Genomic DNA, 15,929 nt, shown 5'->3' with positions numbered 1-15,929 from the left:
ATATTGCGTTTATTCAATAAAGACCATTAATTCCTTTTGAAAAACTTAACAGTAAAGAAAATGCGGATGAATCCCATCGCTGCACATGAAGTTGGATGCAACCGCGGATTTAAAATGGACAAAATGCAACAACCATTTGAAGAAACTGAATTTTAAAGTGAAAGAGCAATAGTACTTACAGAGAAGTTCATGCTGTTGAACTGGTTGATGAAGGGTTTCATCCAGGGTTCATCCGGTTTGTTGACTGGTTTGTTCATCTGAAACATAGACAAAAAGTAAATGGTTAAAAGGCAACCTGGTAATGCGGCAACTCCAGTAAATAATTATTTTTAGGGTGTTTCTACAGGGGAAAGAATCATTTCAGATTATTATTATTATTTTTCTGTTGAAAACAAAGGTGGCTAAAAAAAAACCTCCAGACATGAACCTATGAAGTGCTAATGTCAGGAGTTTGGCGAGAGCGGGGATCAATGTTTTCATGTTTGGTTGAACAAATGCCAAAGTCAAGGTGAACAAACCTTGTTAGAGACTTTATGCTTGTAGTTCCAGGTGTTTTGGTCGTGGGACCTGTTGTCCTGTTGGCTGTTGCTCCACATGCCAATCTCTACCTCCTCTTCCTGGTCCCAGCTATTGCCCATGGACGCCTCCTCACCACCCCATGTCTCCATGGGCTTGGGACCTGGAGCTACAAAGAAAGTGAGGACAGAGCAATAAAGTGAATACCAACAAGGGATTGTAGACAGTTCTATTGCTGATTTCATGCACTTCCGACGACAGCGAGTTTCTTTCATTCCTCTTTGCACAAAAGTCAAAATTCCAGCCAGGACGTCCTATAGTTTTAACATTATTATATTATAATTCATGTGCGCTCATACCAGACTTATGCTGGCCGGCCCATCCAGGTCCAGCAGGCTCTCTCTTATCTCTGCCGGGTTCTTCCCAGCTGGAGCTGGTGTCCATGGGCTTCCCCCAGGCAGACGTCCCGTTGTCTACTTTCACAGGCGGAGGAGCGGGAGGTTCCCACGTTGAGGACTCCTTCTTTTTGGCATACGGCTCCCCCCAACCTGGTGGAAAAGAGGGAGGTACCCATTAGAGGATATACTTTCTGCAGTGTCTTGAACCAATAGCTTTTTGCATTAATTTAATTTATTTTAAGAGTAAAAAAAACCCAAAGCTAAAATACACACCGAAAGGAGAGCAAAAACAATTTATCAATACTGACATCAATAATATAAATATGTATGCATAAAATCTTTCTTTGGACCCTATCCACATTTCATATTTTCCAATGATGCAGCAAGTTGACATTGTTTATCTCTGCTGGAATCAGAGAACAGCGCTTGGGGACAGAGCCCTGCTGAAGTCCCTGGGGAACCCCGCGTCAACTTGCATATGCAAGTGTTGTTTACTAACTCTTATGGGTGTGAAGATGTGTGCACGGGCGCCTGTGCACCTAAAAGTATGAGATCAAGTGTACGAGTTAAAAAGGCTCCCGTTTCAGCTGACCACCCAGACCTGCTACTTTCTCCCTACACAGGAGGCATTTGGGGAGATGCCAAGGATACCTCCCTGTAAAAATAGGACAGATCATGGGGTGGCCTCAGGCTCCAGTGTCCCTCATGTGACTGGGCAGGCACAAAACAAGTACTTGCACAAAACACAAAGAAGCACGCACAGCTAAACAGAAAGATGCATATATACAAATCGGCACATACTTGCATGTTATAAGGCAGACATTTGCTTTACACTCACACACAGGAGTGCTTGTGCATCTAAACAGACGCACACACCAATTGACAAACTGTAACCCTAGCATGCATCTCCTGCTCTGTTTGTGTAGGTGCATCAGTTGATCTAATAAACACTTGTTTATGAATGTGTCTGACAAGTTGTAGATTCTAAAACTTAAAAATATTAAATCCACTTTTTAAAAAAATTCTATATATATATATATATATATATATATATATATATATATATATATATATATATATATATATATATATATATATATATATATATATATATATATATATATATATATATATATATATATATTTCCATTAATTATTTTGTTGCCGTTTCCATACATTTTTGAACTTCAGTGTTCACAAAAATAAATGTAAAATCTACAACCTGATTATTTTCCTCATCACAGTAGCTGGCTAGTCTGCCCCGCCCTTCAGAGCCATCCACTTTGCTGCTCCAGTTAGCTCGCTAGACAGCAACCCTGAATAACCTCAACAAGCCCTCCCTCTTTCACCCTTCTCAGCCCACTTCTACAGAATAGCTGCCTTACTTGTTTTAGTTTTCCCGTCTTACATTGGAACCATTCCTATTACGAAGCCAGCAGACCTCCTCCTCTACCACTCAGTCTCTCTCACTCCCTTTCTCTCAAACCCAACAAAAGCCAGTGTTTCTACAGCAAGCCGAATTGGCGGGTGAGAGAGAAAGGGAGGGGGGGAAAAAGGCGAATGAGAGAAGAGAAAAATCGATGCTCTTAGCATTCCAAAGGGATGACTCAACCGGCTTTACAAAAAGCCCTCAACATAGACAACACCGTAGGGAGATGAGAGGGAATGGCTGTATGCGTTTGTTTCCTCTCCATACTTCTGTGGAAATTGTCTATGCTTCAGAATACATTTGTGAATGTGTGTGCATCCACACTTTTTGTGTTTGTACTGTTGAAAACCTTTTAAGATTTTATTTCAGCCATCTCAAAAAGCGAGTGAGTAGGACTTGATTCATTTGATCCATTCAAGGCTTACAGGCTGCAGCAGAAGGTTTGCACTAACACACTCGTACCATTTTAGATACTGGCTAATGTCCTAACATTTTTATATGAACCTTAATATCACACAAAGGAAAACAAAACCCAAAATGTTAATCTGCATGCTAATCTACCCAAAGTCAGTAAATTATGCAAGAACTGTGCATTTGAGAATCTGCAAAACTAAAGAATCATTGACACACTGTCCTTCAAGAGTGCAACGATGAAAGTATCCCTGCAGGCTCAAAACCACTGCAACATGTCAATAATGAAAAGATCTGTGATAACTTGTCTGCCACATCCATCTGGGGCTACACTATAAAGGGAGCGCGTGTGACTCAACATTAAAATTGTTATGTTTTTTCACATGAAAACAAAGTGGTTTAAAATAATTGTGCATGTGCCCACACACTCATTTGTGATTTCATAATTTAAGTTGTGTGAAAGATTGCCTGACTATTGAAAGTGGGGTGTTTAAGTGTAGTTTATTCATTACTTATTTAGATTTACATAGATTTGTAATGTTTTTTAGTTAAAACGTGATAACAGTCAATTTATTTGGCTTTATCTGACTTCTTTCTGCTCCGTCTCAAACATACAGCTGTGTACATGCCTGAATTATGTGTGCATACATATTCCAACTTACTAGTACAGCTTTTGTCCTGGGCAAGAGGTTGCACGGGCTGAGGAGGATGCACGGGCTGAGGAGGATGCATCGAGCTGCGTGCTGGGTGAGACTGGTGTTGAGTGGACTGGCCAGCAGGCTCCTGCTCCGATTGGCCAGTCCTGCTCCACTTGTTGAGAGATCCACCGCCGCGTTTACCTAGGAAGAAAGTTTAATTACATGTTGAGTCATCAGCCCAAACTTTCATATGATGAAGTGTTTTGAAGAAATTCATAGTGGGCGTTTTACTAGGTTCTCCCCAAGCTGCTGTCCCATCATCGATCTCCATTCTTCGACGAACGGACTCTGGAGAAGGCTCTTCCCACCCAGTTGACACTTCTTCCTTCTGACCTGCTGTGGGTATGGGGCCTCCCTGCCAGCCTGATGGAAGAATACAAGTGAGCCATCAATTGTATGTCCTCCCACTTAACTTTATTGCTATACATTGTCAGAACAGCGAATTCTAGCCGTTTTTGTGCCCTTCCTTATTTGACACCTATTTTTTTATTCTGTGTTCTATTTACTATGCATTTCTTACTGTAACAAATATTTTAGTCTATTTTAAATGCTGTGGTATCAACGTCATAATGTAGCAGCAAAATAATGAGTTTTTTCAATGACAATTGTCATTATGTGATAATGCCAAAAGGTCAATAAACTAAACACAGCTATGCAACTAATAAGGACTTGCTCATAAACAAAAAGAGGGACAAAAACTTGTTCTAGACATAAATGATGGGACGAATACTCCGAATAAGTACCTGACTTGTTAGGGGCTTGATTGCCTCTGGACATGTTGGATTCAGGAGCTTTTCCCCACTCATTGGAGGGCTTGGGATTTGGCTCACTCCAGTTCTGGGCTCCGTGGTTGTTCTTCATGGGCTCACTCCAGCCCTGGCTGTTACTCTGAGGATTGGGTTTGTGGACTGAGTCGCCCCAGTTGGAGCCTGGATTCGGAGTGCTCTGGTCTGGAGTATTTGATCCTCCGCTCCCTACCCAGGTGTTGCTGCTGCTGGTATTGGTTCGGCTTTGCTCGCTCCAACATCCAGAGCCTGACCGGTCGCTGTCGCTGTCCCAGCCCACTGAGCTGGCAGCTTTTTGGGGCTCCCCCCAGTGGTTGTTGCCCCCTGCTCTGGCACCATTTCCACCATTACCCCAGCCTTCCCTTCCATTTCCACTATTGGTACCCCAGCCCTGCTGCGGTTTGGGCGCATTAGTCCATGTATTGGACCTAAACAAAAACAATGAATGTGATTAGTTCGGCATCACATTAAAATTACAGGGGGGAAATGAGTTGCATTTACGGCAAACAATATTTCTGTGTTGGTATAATCAGTATTTCTATAATGCTCGAACATCAATTACCTGTCGTCTTTGTTAATGTTATTGCTCCAGGTGTTACCGTTGTTGTTGCCCCCCTTGTAGCTGGGCCCATCGTTCCAGCTACTCTGCCCACCTCCTCCATTTGCTGGGTTTTGCCGTTCACTCCAGCCAGAACCTCCTGCACCTGAGCTGCCCGGCCCACCACCCCAACCTGTAAGTAAATGAAAGGGATATCAATTTTTTGCCTACTTTTGTGTTCTGCAATAGAAATTTGCCTCTCTCTCTCTCTCTCTCTCAATTTCATCCACACAAAAGTTTCATACTCTTTATAGTCCTACCTCCAGAGGTCTGGGAGGGAGCTGCTGGTGTTGTGCCCCATCCGGAGCCTCCACTGCTATGCTTTCTTTCGTCTCCTCTGGGACTTTGGTGCCTATTGTTAGCAGCAGAATTGACGTCCCAGGAGGTGTTCTGCCGTACAGGTGTCTGTCCCCATCCAGTGTTGGACAGGACCCTTGGGTCCACATCGACCTGGGGCACAGCTGATATTACTGTTGGAGGATGGATAACCTTTCTGCGATTTCCCCCTTTTGACTGGCTGCCGTCTCTGTCGGCGCTGGATCGGCCTCCAGAGCTCTCTCCGCTTCCTTCACTTCCTCCAGATCGACCCCAGCCTCCAGTGACACTCGCCACGCCATTGCTTCCACCACCACCACCACCTCCTCCTCCTCCTCCTCCTCCTCCACCTTCACCTCCCCCTCCCATGCCCATGGCGTCATCCTCCAGGCTTTTCCAGCCATTGTTGGCTGAGCTTCCTTTATGACTTCCAGCATCTGATTGGTTATTACCAGGAGTTGTTGATCCCCATTCTCCATTTGTCATCTTGTTGTTAGATGTGGTAGAGGACGATGAGGACGATGAAGAAGACGATGCGCTGCTCCCCCAGGGGCGAGGTATCCCTGCTGGGGGACCCATAGTAGTTTGGTTCCCATTTCCTGGTGTTTGGCCTGCAGAGCCTGGGATTTGATTTGAGCCGGTACCCCAGGACAAGTTGCTCTGAGGCTGGTTTGGGTTATTGGCAGGCCCCTGGTCCCAGTGTGGGGCCCCAGTGTTATTGTGGGTATTATTACTCTTGTAAGCAGCGGTAGAGGATATTTGGGGGTTCCCAGCCTGCATTAAGGCAGGGTTTTGTGGGTTCACAGTGTCTGCATTTAGGGGGCCCTTGTCTCCAGGGTAGGTAGTTGCGCCCCAAGGCGTACCAAAGGCCCCAGGACCCCCTAGCTCTCCTTGGGTGTGCTGGGGGGCTGATGAGGGTTTTCCATTTGCCAGCGGACCCACATTCCCTCCTCCAATAGAACCCCAGGAACAATCCCCGCTGAGTTGGGGTGAGGCTGTAGAGTTTGGTGGACTAGAGGTCGTTGTGGCGTTAGTAGTAGTAGTAGTAGTATTCATCATAATAGTGTTATTTGGTCCATTAGAATCAGTGTTAAGGTTGGTAGGCTGTAGGCCACCATTTCCACTGTTGCTGCTTCCTAACACCTTGCTGCTTGCTGTACCATTATTCACCTCAGTGTCTTCCATCATACTGCTGTTTGGAGCTGCCACGCCACCCCAGCCTAGCGTTGGGCCCTGTTGGGGAGCTATACCCAGTTTGGAACTCATCCCCTGAGCCTGTGGAGGCCGTTGGCCCTGGGACACTGGGCTTGGATTTTGTGACCAGGCACCGTGGTTGGCATTTGGGTTTAACCCTCCATTGATGCAGGGGGTGCTTCCGCCTGTGATCATGTTGCTGCCCCAGACACCACTGTTATTGACGGGCTTGTTGTGGTTACCCATGTTATTGCTGCCAATACTGCTGGACCCAGCCGCGGAGTAGTGAGAGGACCCAGTGATGTTATTATTTCCATTATTTGCACCACCGATGGTTCCCACCCCTCCACCAATTATCTGACGACTGTTGCCGTTGCTGTCTCCATTCACTGAAACGCCAACCATCATGGCGGAAGTCACCATAGAGGGAGAAGAAGCCGTAGAAGACACAGAGGAAGAAGCATTTGCTGACATCATTACTGTTGTCACAGCGGCAAGGTTTTTCTCTGAGCCGATCGAGGAGCTAGAGTCTGCGTCCATGCATTCTGATGCCAACTCAGGGTCTGATCCTGACCCGCAGCCAGAAGAGGAAGAAGATGAGGAGCAAGAGAATGAGGAAGAGGAGGGAGGCCAGACGGAAGAGTTAGTTGAAGAAGGGTTGTTGGGTTTGTCGGTGCTTCCGTCTACTAGGACTTTGCCCCAGTTGCTGTTACCGTCACTGCTGCAGGGAGAGCCTGAGGACCAGGGGGAAGGCTCATACTGCGTGTCTAAGCCAGGATGCTCCAGACCTGGAGACAGAAACGGTGGACATGGCAGAGGATACGGTTAGATTGAAGATTTACATTAAAAAATGTAATAAATAAATACCAAAAAGTGCCGTTTCATAATAGTCAAAAAGTGAAGAGACAGTAAAATTTTATATATTAAATAACAACAGATGTAGTTTAAATTTGCCTCATTTACAGTCGCTTTGTGATTTTTCTATTCACTCTAACCTTCAGCTGCCCAACTGTTCTGGCTGTGATCAGTGCCAGGCCTGAGCCTGGGCACAGCTGCCACCATTTTGTCACCACAGCAGGACCCAAAAGCATGCCAAAGCTATAAACTATGATTCAGGGAGGAAGAGGACGACCATCAGCAGGAGAGATGGAGGGCATGAAGGAGATGGCAATTGTGTGTGAAAAGAGGGAGGGGGATTGAGGGGGAGAGGAGATGGCAGCAGCTGAAAATATTCAGACTTGGTTTAAACCTTGATATTTTATACCATTGTTTTTTTTCTGGCTTATGAACCTTTAGCAAAAGAAGGGGAAAAAAACATTAAGCATGAGCTTTGCAAAAGGCTTTTGGTTTGTGAGCAAACCTTCCCGTACCTTTCCTATGACGATACAGTAGGCAGCATGCTCACAGCAGCTCAGCACCATTTTATTATTTGAATACCAGCTTTTATTTGATATTCCCACTTAGTCGTGACATTCTATCAATCACAAAATCTCCTGCAAATTTCTTTTATTTTTCCTATTTCAATTGGTTGCTCATCTCTGTGTCCTATCATTTTCAAAGCCTCTCTTTCACAAACTGGCTGCCAGATCTCTCTGGCGCTTATCGTGTTTGCCTGCCAAGGCTCCTCTTGCACCCTTTCTAGACTCACTCATTGATCTCTCTCCTTTTCTCTGATATGCCATGAATAAAGTGCATCACCTGTTAAGGTCATGTCGGACTGGGTTAACCTAGTCTGCCGATCACAAAACAGAGAGCCAAAGTAAGACATTGGAGAAAGAATGAAGGGCAAGAAGAACAGGGAAGGAAGAAGGCTATGTGTAGTCACCTGTTTGATTAGGGGAGTGGCTGACGGAGTCCCGAATGGGAGCCATGCCTGGAAACAGAGAGAGGAAAGACTGTCAAACAGACTTAGAGAGAGTTAGATAGAGCCAGAAAAAAACAGTGGGGAGATGTTAGAAATTTAGTACAGATAAGATATTCCGTGAGAATCAAGCAAACAGAAAAGAAAACAAGAGTTTAAAGTCAAAGGAGTTCAAAGTAAGAAGGGCTTGCAAGTAGAAGAGTATTAGTAGACAGACCCTGCTAGTTGCTGAACCCAAGTTAGTAGTTACAATTGGTTATCCATAATATTATATAAAAAGGCATTTAACATATATTTTTTAGATTTAATTAACTCAGCAATCTATTAATAAGTTGTTACATGCGTGTACAATTCTCAGTGATTTATCTGAATTGTTTTGTTCTTCCTTTTAGCTGCTTAGCTAATGAGTGTTTCCTAAGACATCAGCATGTTCCAGCTAAATATCGCATTTGTGATAGAAGTATTTTGAAAACAAACTTTACTTATTTCAAAAGCCTCAGGAAACTAATTTTTATTTTAAAGTCATTGCCCAAATGAAGCATGTTTAAGAATGTATTGCAGGCTTGTGCAAATAGGAAATCCGTTACTTTTTAAACACACCCACATTCTAACATTTACTATCATTTACTTGGACAATGGTTTTCTTGCTTATTCAAGAATGTGCTAATTGTGCTCGTGCTCTGTACGTGTTTGAGGATACCATCAGATCTAATTAAGTGTAATGCTGATTGCTTGTGTTCCATTTATTTATTTTCGTAGTATACCTGCGAGTGCGGCTTGTGGCAGTGGCTCCTGGCTGGGCAGGAGGGCGTCCCCGGGTTGAGTGGAGAACGAGTGACCTCTGGTTCCCAGGTCGACAAATGGGAGGTCAAAGGTCAAAGCTCAGAGGGCACAGCCTCAAGGGTCTGAGGTGAAGAGGCAGGGCTTGTCAGAGCGGGCAGCAGGCTGATCAGGCCCCCTTGGCATTGCTGAGGACTGTATGTGTGTGCACGTCTGTATGTGTGGATGTGGGGAAGGGGAAGGGGGGGATGTTGTCTAGATTTAGGACTGCCTTGACTTGGTATGCTCTGGCACTGCAGAGAGACAGAAAGAGAAAAGAGGAGAGAAAGATTGTTAGGTCAACATATTGCACGCATGTAATATCAATAACTTAAATCATCATTCAATCATTATAATAAATGACTCAGTCACAGCATCCATCACCAACAGCCATTTTTAAAGTATTTCTAAAGCATTTTAGACATTTGTCACCCGGATTTCTCATGCATCATTTATACTATTTTAATTCTTCTATTTTTATAATATAATGGTACTTCAGACTCATTTACATCAACACTGTGATTATTGTACTGTAAATGCTCTTATTCTGTCTTATGCGTTTGCTGTGAAGCACTTTGGGCTGCAATTCTTGTATGAAAGGTGCTATACAAATAAAGCTTATTATTATCATTATTATCATGTATGATAGAGCAACAATGGGAAGGTTTGACTTGACTTGGAAAATTGACCAACTGCGACAGTATGACGATGCCCACAAGGAGGTTTGCAGTAGGATTGTTTCTAGCATTACTAAAAATTTGATAATTGGCTTGCTTCACGTTGTCTTCACTGTGAACAACCTCTACCAGCCCCACCCAACACAAATAGGCGAAGCGGATCACCGTGCTTATGGTTTCCACATGGCTTCTCCTTAGCTTTGATGTTACATTTTAGTGGAAGTGCAGGCCAACTCCAAGGGGGGCTAAATGTGGTGGCTCTGTAGCCTAAGTCTAATTTTTGACCCAGGGAGCACAACTCATTATTCCCACCTCTCTGGTACACCGAGTGTACTGCTAGGTTAGTCAGAAAGGTAGCATGAAGAATGTGTGCGTGACGGAGACTGACCACCGCTCACACCTTCTCTTCTTAAAAGGGGGATGAATTTGTATTGGTTAGACTAGATTAGAGTTATACAACAGGCTTAAAGAAAGGCAGCACAGCCCTGGGAGGCCATGGCAAGCACAACCTCTTATCCCAGTGCAGAGAAAGAAAAGCAGTAAAAAAGGGACAAAGACAACAAGAGAGGGAGGTAAAAACTTGAGGAAAAGGACTAAAGGCACAAATCAACAGTGACACACATCCTTCAGTAAATGTGGACTAGTGCATTTGACAGCAAGAAGAGTGAGTGAGAGAGTCTGAGTGTGTGTCTGACCTTTTCATATTGCAAGTTCGCAAGTGTGTTAGCTCTCTCTGCCTGCTGCAGCAATACACATGTCTATTTATAAACCTGCAGTTCAAATAGCAACCACACTGGTCACTAGCCAATATGATAAGAGAACAAACAAACCCATGTGAGGCCAGAGAGCAAGTTTGAAGATGCAATGACTCATGCTTGTGTTACAGGTTTGAGCATGTGTTACAGATTTCATTCCAATATTCAACATGGAGTGATACGTTTATTATAGAAAGAATAACCTTAATGCAATAAGACAAAACAATCCAAATATTGCAATTCATATAAGGGAAAAGATGTCTTCCCGACACACAAACCAGCAACTAATGCTAGAAATCCCGGACTTAACTGAGGCCAAACGCCACCTTTCTTAACTCACAGCTCACTAGCTAAACCTGGGCATACTGCCAGCATCTAAACATAAGGCCTGCCAGAGGCTGCTGCGCTGCCCTCTGGAACCAATCAAAAAACAGACGGAACAATGATATCATCATCATTACAAAATACTCTCCAAAGTGGCTCAGAAGAATTTCAAAGAAGAAGCATTATCCAAAAGACAAACAGGATCTTGACTCTTGACCATTTTACATGGAAAGACCCAAGTCAAGCCCAAAGCACCTAATTCAAAGAGGCTACGCAGGGAACAACCGCCTGTCCTTATAAGGCAGTGTAAATCAAGATAGGTACTGCTCGTCATGCACCGAGCCATTATGGATTAGTGGTGAAAACAATATTTCTACAGACCAGTATTGCAATCTAAAATGAAATATTTTCCCTTAATTAAACTTCCAGACTATTTGTTGTCTACATACTATTGTGTGTGAGAGCTAGCTAGTTAGCTTGCATTTTCATTCATTATTAATTTTTTTGTGCAGGATGACAAATGAACCTCGATTACAACGGTATTATTAATGAATGTGAAAACATTAACACCACTCAACCCCAGTGAGTATAAGCGTGTTCTTTGCCTCTACTCAGTACATAGAGTACAGTTTGTTCCCCTTTCCCCGTGTTCCCATCTGAGAACAGCTTTCACGAGGGCCCCTGGAGTTGGCAGCAGCTCAACTGCTGCTATCATCTTACAGACAGAGAGGGCTGAGAGGAGGTGGGGGGGGGGAGAGGGAATATGGGGACAAGACACAAACACAGAGTGCAGATGAGGGGGGAGAGAGAATTGGAAATGTGAGCAAGTGAGTAGCAAAAAAATCAAGATGTCAAGGTGAGGAGGAGGAGGAGGAGGAGGGAAGAAAGAAGACAGAGAAAAGTGGAATGTGAAAAAGGAGGGACAAAGAGCAAAAGAGGCCGTCACTGAGGTTGATGTGAGGAATGCAGCTGCAGCTTCTAACATGTAGGAAAAGGAAAGAGGTCAACTTCCTGAAGTCAGCAGCACATGAACCCAACACAACGCGTGCTCCGTTTAACGGACAAGAAGCAAAATAATTTAAAGAGGCAAAGTGGCCAACATCCTAAAAAAGTGGGAAAGGATCAATAAAATTAGCCAATAAAGTGCTTGTGCCTGGTTTTCTACCTCACCTGTTACATAAACTAACCTGGAGAGTAGGAGTAGAACAGAGGTGGATCTAAACCAAGTTACATCTGAATAGACATGAAAGGCTGATGAAGACCAAACGCACAAAAACAAAAAGACAGAATCTGTAATAAATACAGGCATGTTTGTATTGAGCTATTTGAGAGTCCTGAGTGTGTGGGGAACTTTATGTACTGCTATAAAGCAGGTGGACTAATACAAAATTCAAAATGCAGTACACATACAATCCAAACCGTTTTTTGTACGTCTTAGTTTCAGGGGTAGTTTGATTTGTCTGATATCAGCATTGTTTTAGAAAATGATACCAAACACTACAATCACACAACAAAAGGTTAGCTAATGGACAAACAAAGCTTTGAGCGGTTTGACCCGACATCTAAAAAAGAAACTTGACTGTCAACTGAACATTGTTTTAAGCTGATGGCACTTTTCACGTGTCCTGTTGCTATGCAACTACAAAATCTATTTGAAGCATGGTGCGCCGTTGCCAAAAAGCTGACATATTCTTTCACATCATTTGCATGCCAGTAAAACACATCAGGTCCTCAGCAACAAACCGTAACGTTGAAAATGAAATAAAAGGTTGCATTGAGGGTGGGCGTTACAGGAGGCATTAACTGCACACAGGTACAGAGGTCATGGTATGGATTGCCTATACAGTTAGTGCTGGCATAACATGTATTTCCCCTGTCACATCATTTCAGGTGCAGCACAAGCACTTCATGCACTTCCATTTTATGTTAACACACTGATGACAGTTGTGTTCATACATGGACACAGTTTCCTCATGCTCCGTGAAAATCTGCTCTGGCTCCTCATACTCGCATGTTTCATTTTAAGGGCTTACATTGATGCCTTTTTGTGCTGTATATACACTTAATCTATAATACTTCACTGAATATTTACAGTATTATGTTTAAACTCAGTTTAAGTTTGTTGGGGAAATCCATCCCAAATCTCTCGTCTGGGCTGAACTAACCAGCCGAAGAGCTCTTGTTAGGGAATACCTTGTTGTTATGACAACATTCCTAAACACTCCCAATTCCTCTGGGCTTGTCCAAGCAAGATGACATCAGCCCAAGAAGCACTTGCCCGTATGCAAGCACCCCTTAGTAATAAGTGGCTAAGCTGAGGGGGGACTTGGGAGTGAAAGCAAACAGTCTGCATCTTTCCTGCTTCAACGGCAATCAAAGTGAAGGATTGAGGAACACAAGAAAGTGTTAAGAAAATGAGTAATTTACTGTAATGCAGGCGTTACTGTGTTGTACATGGCTGCATCCCTTTCAAAAACAGCATGAGATTGCATATTCATTGCACGTGCAGATAAGTGCACTTGTCACACAGTCCAACACCGTCACGTCTACTTTGGGAGGGGTTTGGAGGGGCACCCACACACATCAAACTCAAACCAAGAGCACTGTACACCAGAGCACAAGCTTTGGGTGTTGCGTATGACTCATTAGCTGGATTGTCCATTATTCAGTCATCCATTTGACTTTACAGTCACATGTCCACCCACACCCAGGTTGCCACCAGCCAGGCAGTTTAAAATAGTCAGGAGTGTAGGATGGTGCCTTTCTTGTTGCTGGTTTGAGTACAGCAATGAGTGGATTTTTCTAAGTTTTCCAGGAGCTGAGCTTTTGTTTATACTGCACCAATTCATTTAATAGTAAAAATGCCCACCACAAGGTGATGTCTTCAAAAATGCTCGTTCTGTCAGATAAACAGTCCAAAACCCAAGAATACTTTACTATCATATAGGACAAAGATGTCACATTTCAAAAGCTCGAACAAGAGAATTGTCAGCATTATTTACCTTGAAAACTATTCTGAATCAATTATCACAATTGGTGCAGAATATTGTTCTGTTGATCAACCAAACCACTTATTTGGTGCAGCTCCATTAGTGTGTGTGATAACAAAACAGAAGTATGTCATATTCTATCTGGATTCAAAACCAAAGACAATTGAACTGGTGTATGCTAAAGAGCTGCCGACAACTGTGAGCAAATCAGCATATAAACTCCAGCTATAGTAAGACATTGTTGAGCAGAGACACTGAGTCTTTCAGAGGTACAATGATTACACTCTTGCTATTGTATAACCAATATCTGGGGGGGGGGGGGCTTCTATGATGATAAATGTCTGTGCCAGTTCACAGTTTGGTACTACGGAGACTTAAACTCTTCTGAACTACTTCTTTGTTTACACTGTGGCAGACAAATCTAACAATACAGTAAGAGGGTGAGGCTATAGACACAGCAGGACGACGGTGGAGGAGTGAAAACAAAAGCAAGAGACAGAGAGCAACGAGACACACTCAAGGTCAGAGATAGACACTATCAGACTTCCTACCTACACTAGCCATGACAGTAGTATCAGTTGTAACAGTAGTAGGCTTGTACAATTCGGACTCAATGGAAACTGCAACGGCAATTCAAATGGAAAACAAGGCTACGTCACATGGCAAAGTACACCAGCACCTTCATGAGAGCAAAGCACACTGCACTTCAGGGACAGACCAACAGAGACAGAACCCAGACCATGCAAGGAAGACATTTTTGGGAAAATAAAATGCTAATATCCTCAATATGCTTCCTAGCTGAAGAGGACAAGCTAAACAATAAAATAGGAGTTGATGTCTTGAGCCAAGCAGTTTGTGGATTTTCTTAAGTCTTCTGGGAGTTGAGCTTTTTTATACCGAGCCAATTTCTATCATGTATTGTCAGAATCATGTCTCTACAGAAAATTGCAGAACTGATGATTATGAAACTATTTTTACTACCTAGGGTACAAGTCTATTAATCCCATCCTTGCTTACTGTGCCGAATTGCATTTGGTGTTTGGAGAAAAAGGGCTAATGAACACTATGAGAACTCAACCTTACAGTTTGGGCAGCATGTCGCTCATTATAGATAAACAGTTCTGTGTAAGGTGAACAGAAGCAGCGGATAAGAATAAATCACAAAGACTCCGAATCCTCACAGAGAACAACTACATTTGCAATGCCAAAATTCTCAACACCACAACTATCCCACAGCGCCTGAGAAGACAGAAGCCATGACTCCTTCTCTCACCTTTTGACCAGTCCTTTATCTTCTGATCCTCCGTCCTCGTCACAATCTCCGTCTCTCTCTCTCTTCCATCCACTGTTCTTCCCTCTATGGGTATGTTCCCTGTGGACAACAGGAGGAAATGCCATGACTGCCATTGTATTTATTTAATTATAAAACACAGACATTTTGTCTTTTATGAGGCACAATAACAATAAAGCGCTTCAATAACTCAAAGATGTCAGCTTGGTACGGAGCTCAATCTGGGCCAAAAGTTTTAATCATTTAACAAGTAAAATGTTAAACTGAAAGTTCAAGTTTGAACTTTGAAAAATACATTAATATATTCAAACTAAAAGATAAGTGGATGAAAAGTTTTTCAATTTTTGATTCTGCTCTTCAGTTAATTCTTTTGATTAAATTATTTATATATTTTATATATAAATATAATATATTTTGATACTTGAGGTCTTGATTTTTTATCTGCAGATTTGATGTTTTCAGATCTTAGTTTCAATAGCTTCAGCTCAGTTGAATTGTGAGTGACAGCAAATCAAAGAAGGCTGAGGACCTTCCTCAACCATGTTGCCTTCAGGAAACGTAGTTACCGCAAGAAGTATAATTCAACACTTTGTATCCATCATATTCCCGTGATTTCCAGTAAAAAAAAAAAAAAAAAAACTGACACCAGTGAAAACAGTTCTGTCAAGTAAGCAGTTTTAGACCGTACTTGGTACCAATAACAGTATAAGAGCAATAAACTATGACAGATTAAACAGTTCAACAACCACACTTTAGGATTTGACATTTCCTTCTTTCACAACACAGCGTAGTATTTGCTTGAAGCTTGCAATGGACAACCTGCTCGCTACTTTTAATAGATAATCTGGGAAACTATCCTAAATATTAC

The 15,929-nt window shown here is 42.9% G+C and overlaps 1 protein-coding gene across 7 annotated transcripts in view; it reads right to left on the bottom strand.

Moving 5' to 3' along the window:
- LOC115012763 (trinucleotide repeat-containing gene 6A protein-like) overlaps window positions 1-15,929 on the bottom strand; it is a 36,985-nt gene that overhangs the window by 13,733 nt on the left and 7,323 nt on the right. For 4 of the 7 annotated variants that reach the window (XM_029438551.1, XM_029438553.1, XM_029438557.1 and 1 more), the window contains exons 3-13: window positions 15,044-15,142; window positions 8,970-9,278; window positions 8,170-8,217; window positions 5,096-7,132; window positions 4,800-4,968; window positions 4,196-4,665; window positions 3,684-3,815; window positions 3,417-3,593; window positions 876-1,064; window positions 519-685; window positions 180-257 (exon numbers count right to left, since the gene is read on the bottom strand). In XM_029438551.1, coding sequence (XP_029294411.1) covers window positions 180-257; window positions 519-685; window positions 876-1,064; window positions 3,417-3,593; window positions 3,684-3,815; window positions 4,196-4,665; window positions 4,800-4,968; window positions 5,096-7,132; window positions 8,170-8,215 — 3,465 coding nt within the window. In that variant the 5' untranslated portion in view covers window positions 8,216-8,217; window positions 8,970-9,278; window positions 15,044-15,142. Of the gene's footprint in view, window positions 1-179; window positions 258-518; window positions 686-875; window positions 1,065-3,416; window positions 3,594-3,683; window positions 3,816-4,195; window positions 4,666-4,799; window positions 4,969-5,095; window positions 7,133-7,339; window positions 7,451-8,169; window positions 8,218-8,969; window positions 9,279-11,967; window positions 12,032-15,043; window positions 15,143-15,929 lie in introns of those variants that run through there. The other 3 variants (XM_029438550.1, XM_029438556.1, XM_029438552.1) reach the window with 2 other exon arrangements.

Source organism: Cottoperca gobio, chromosome 8 (assembly GCF_900634415.1).
Source record: "Cottoperca gobio chromosome 8, fCotGob3.1, whole genome shotgun sequence".
NCBI classification, from domain to species: domain Eukaryota; kingdom Metazoa; phylum Chordata; class Actinopteri; order Perciformes; family Bovichtidae; genus Cottoperca; species Cottoperca gobio.
This window is presented reverse-complemented; position numbering and strand designations above follow the sequence as displayed.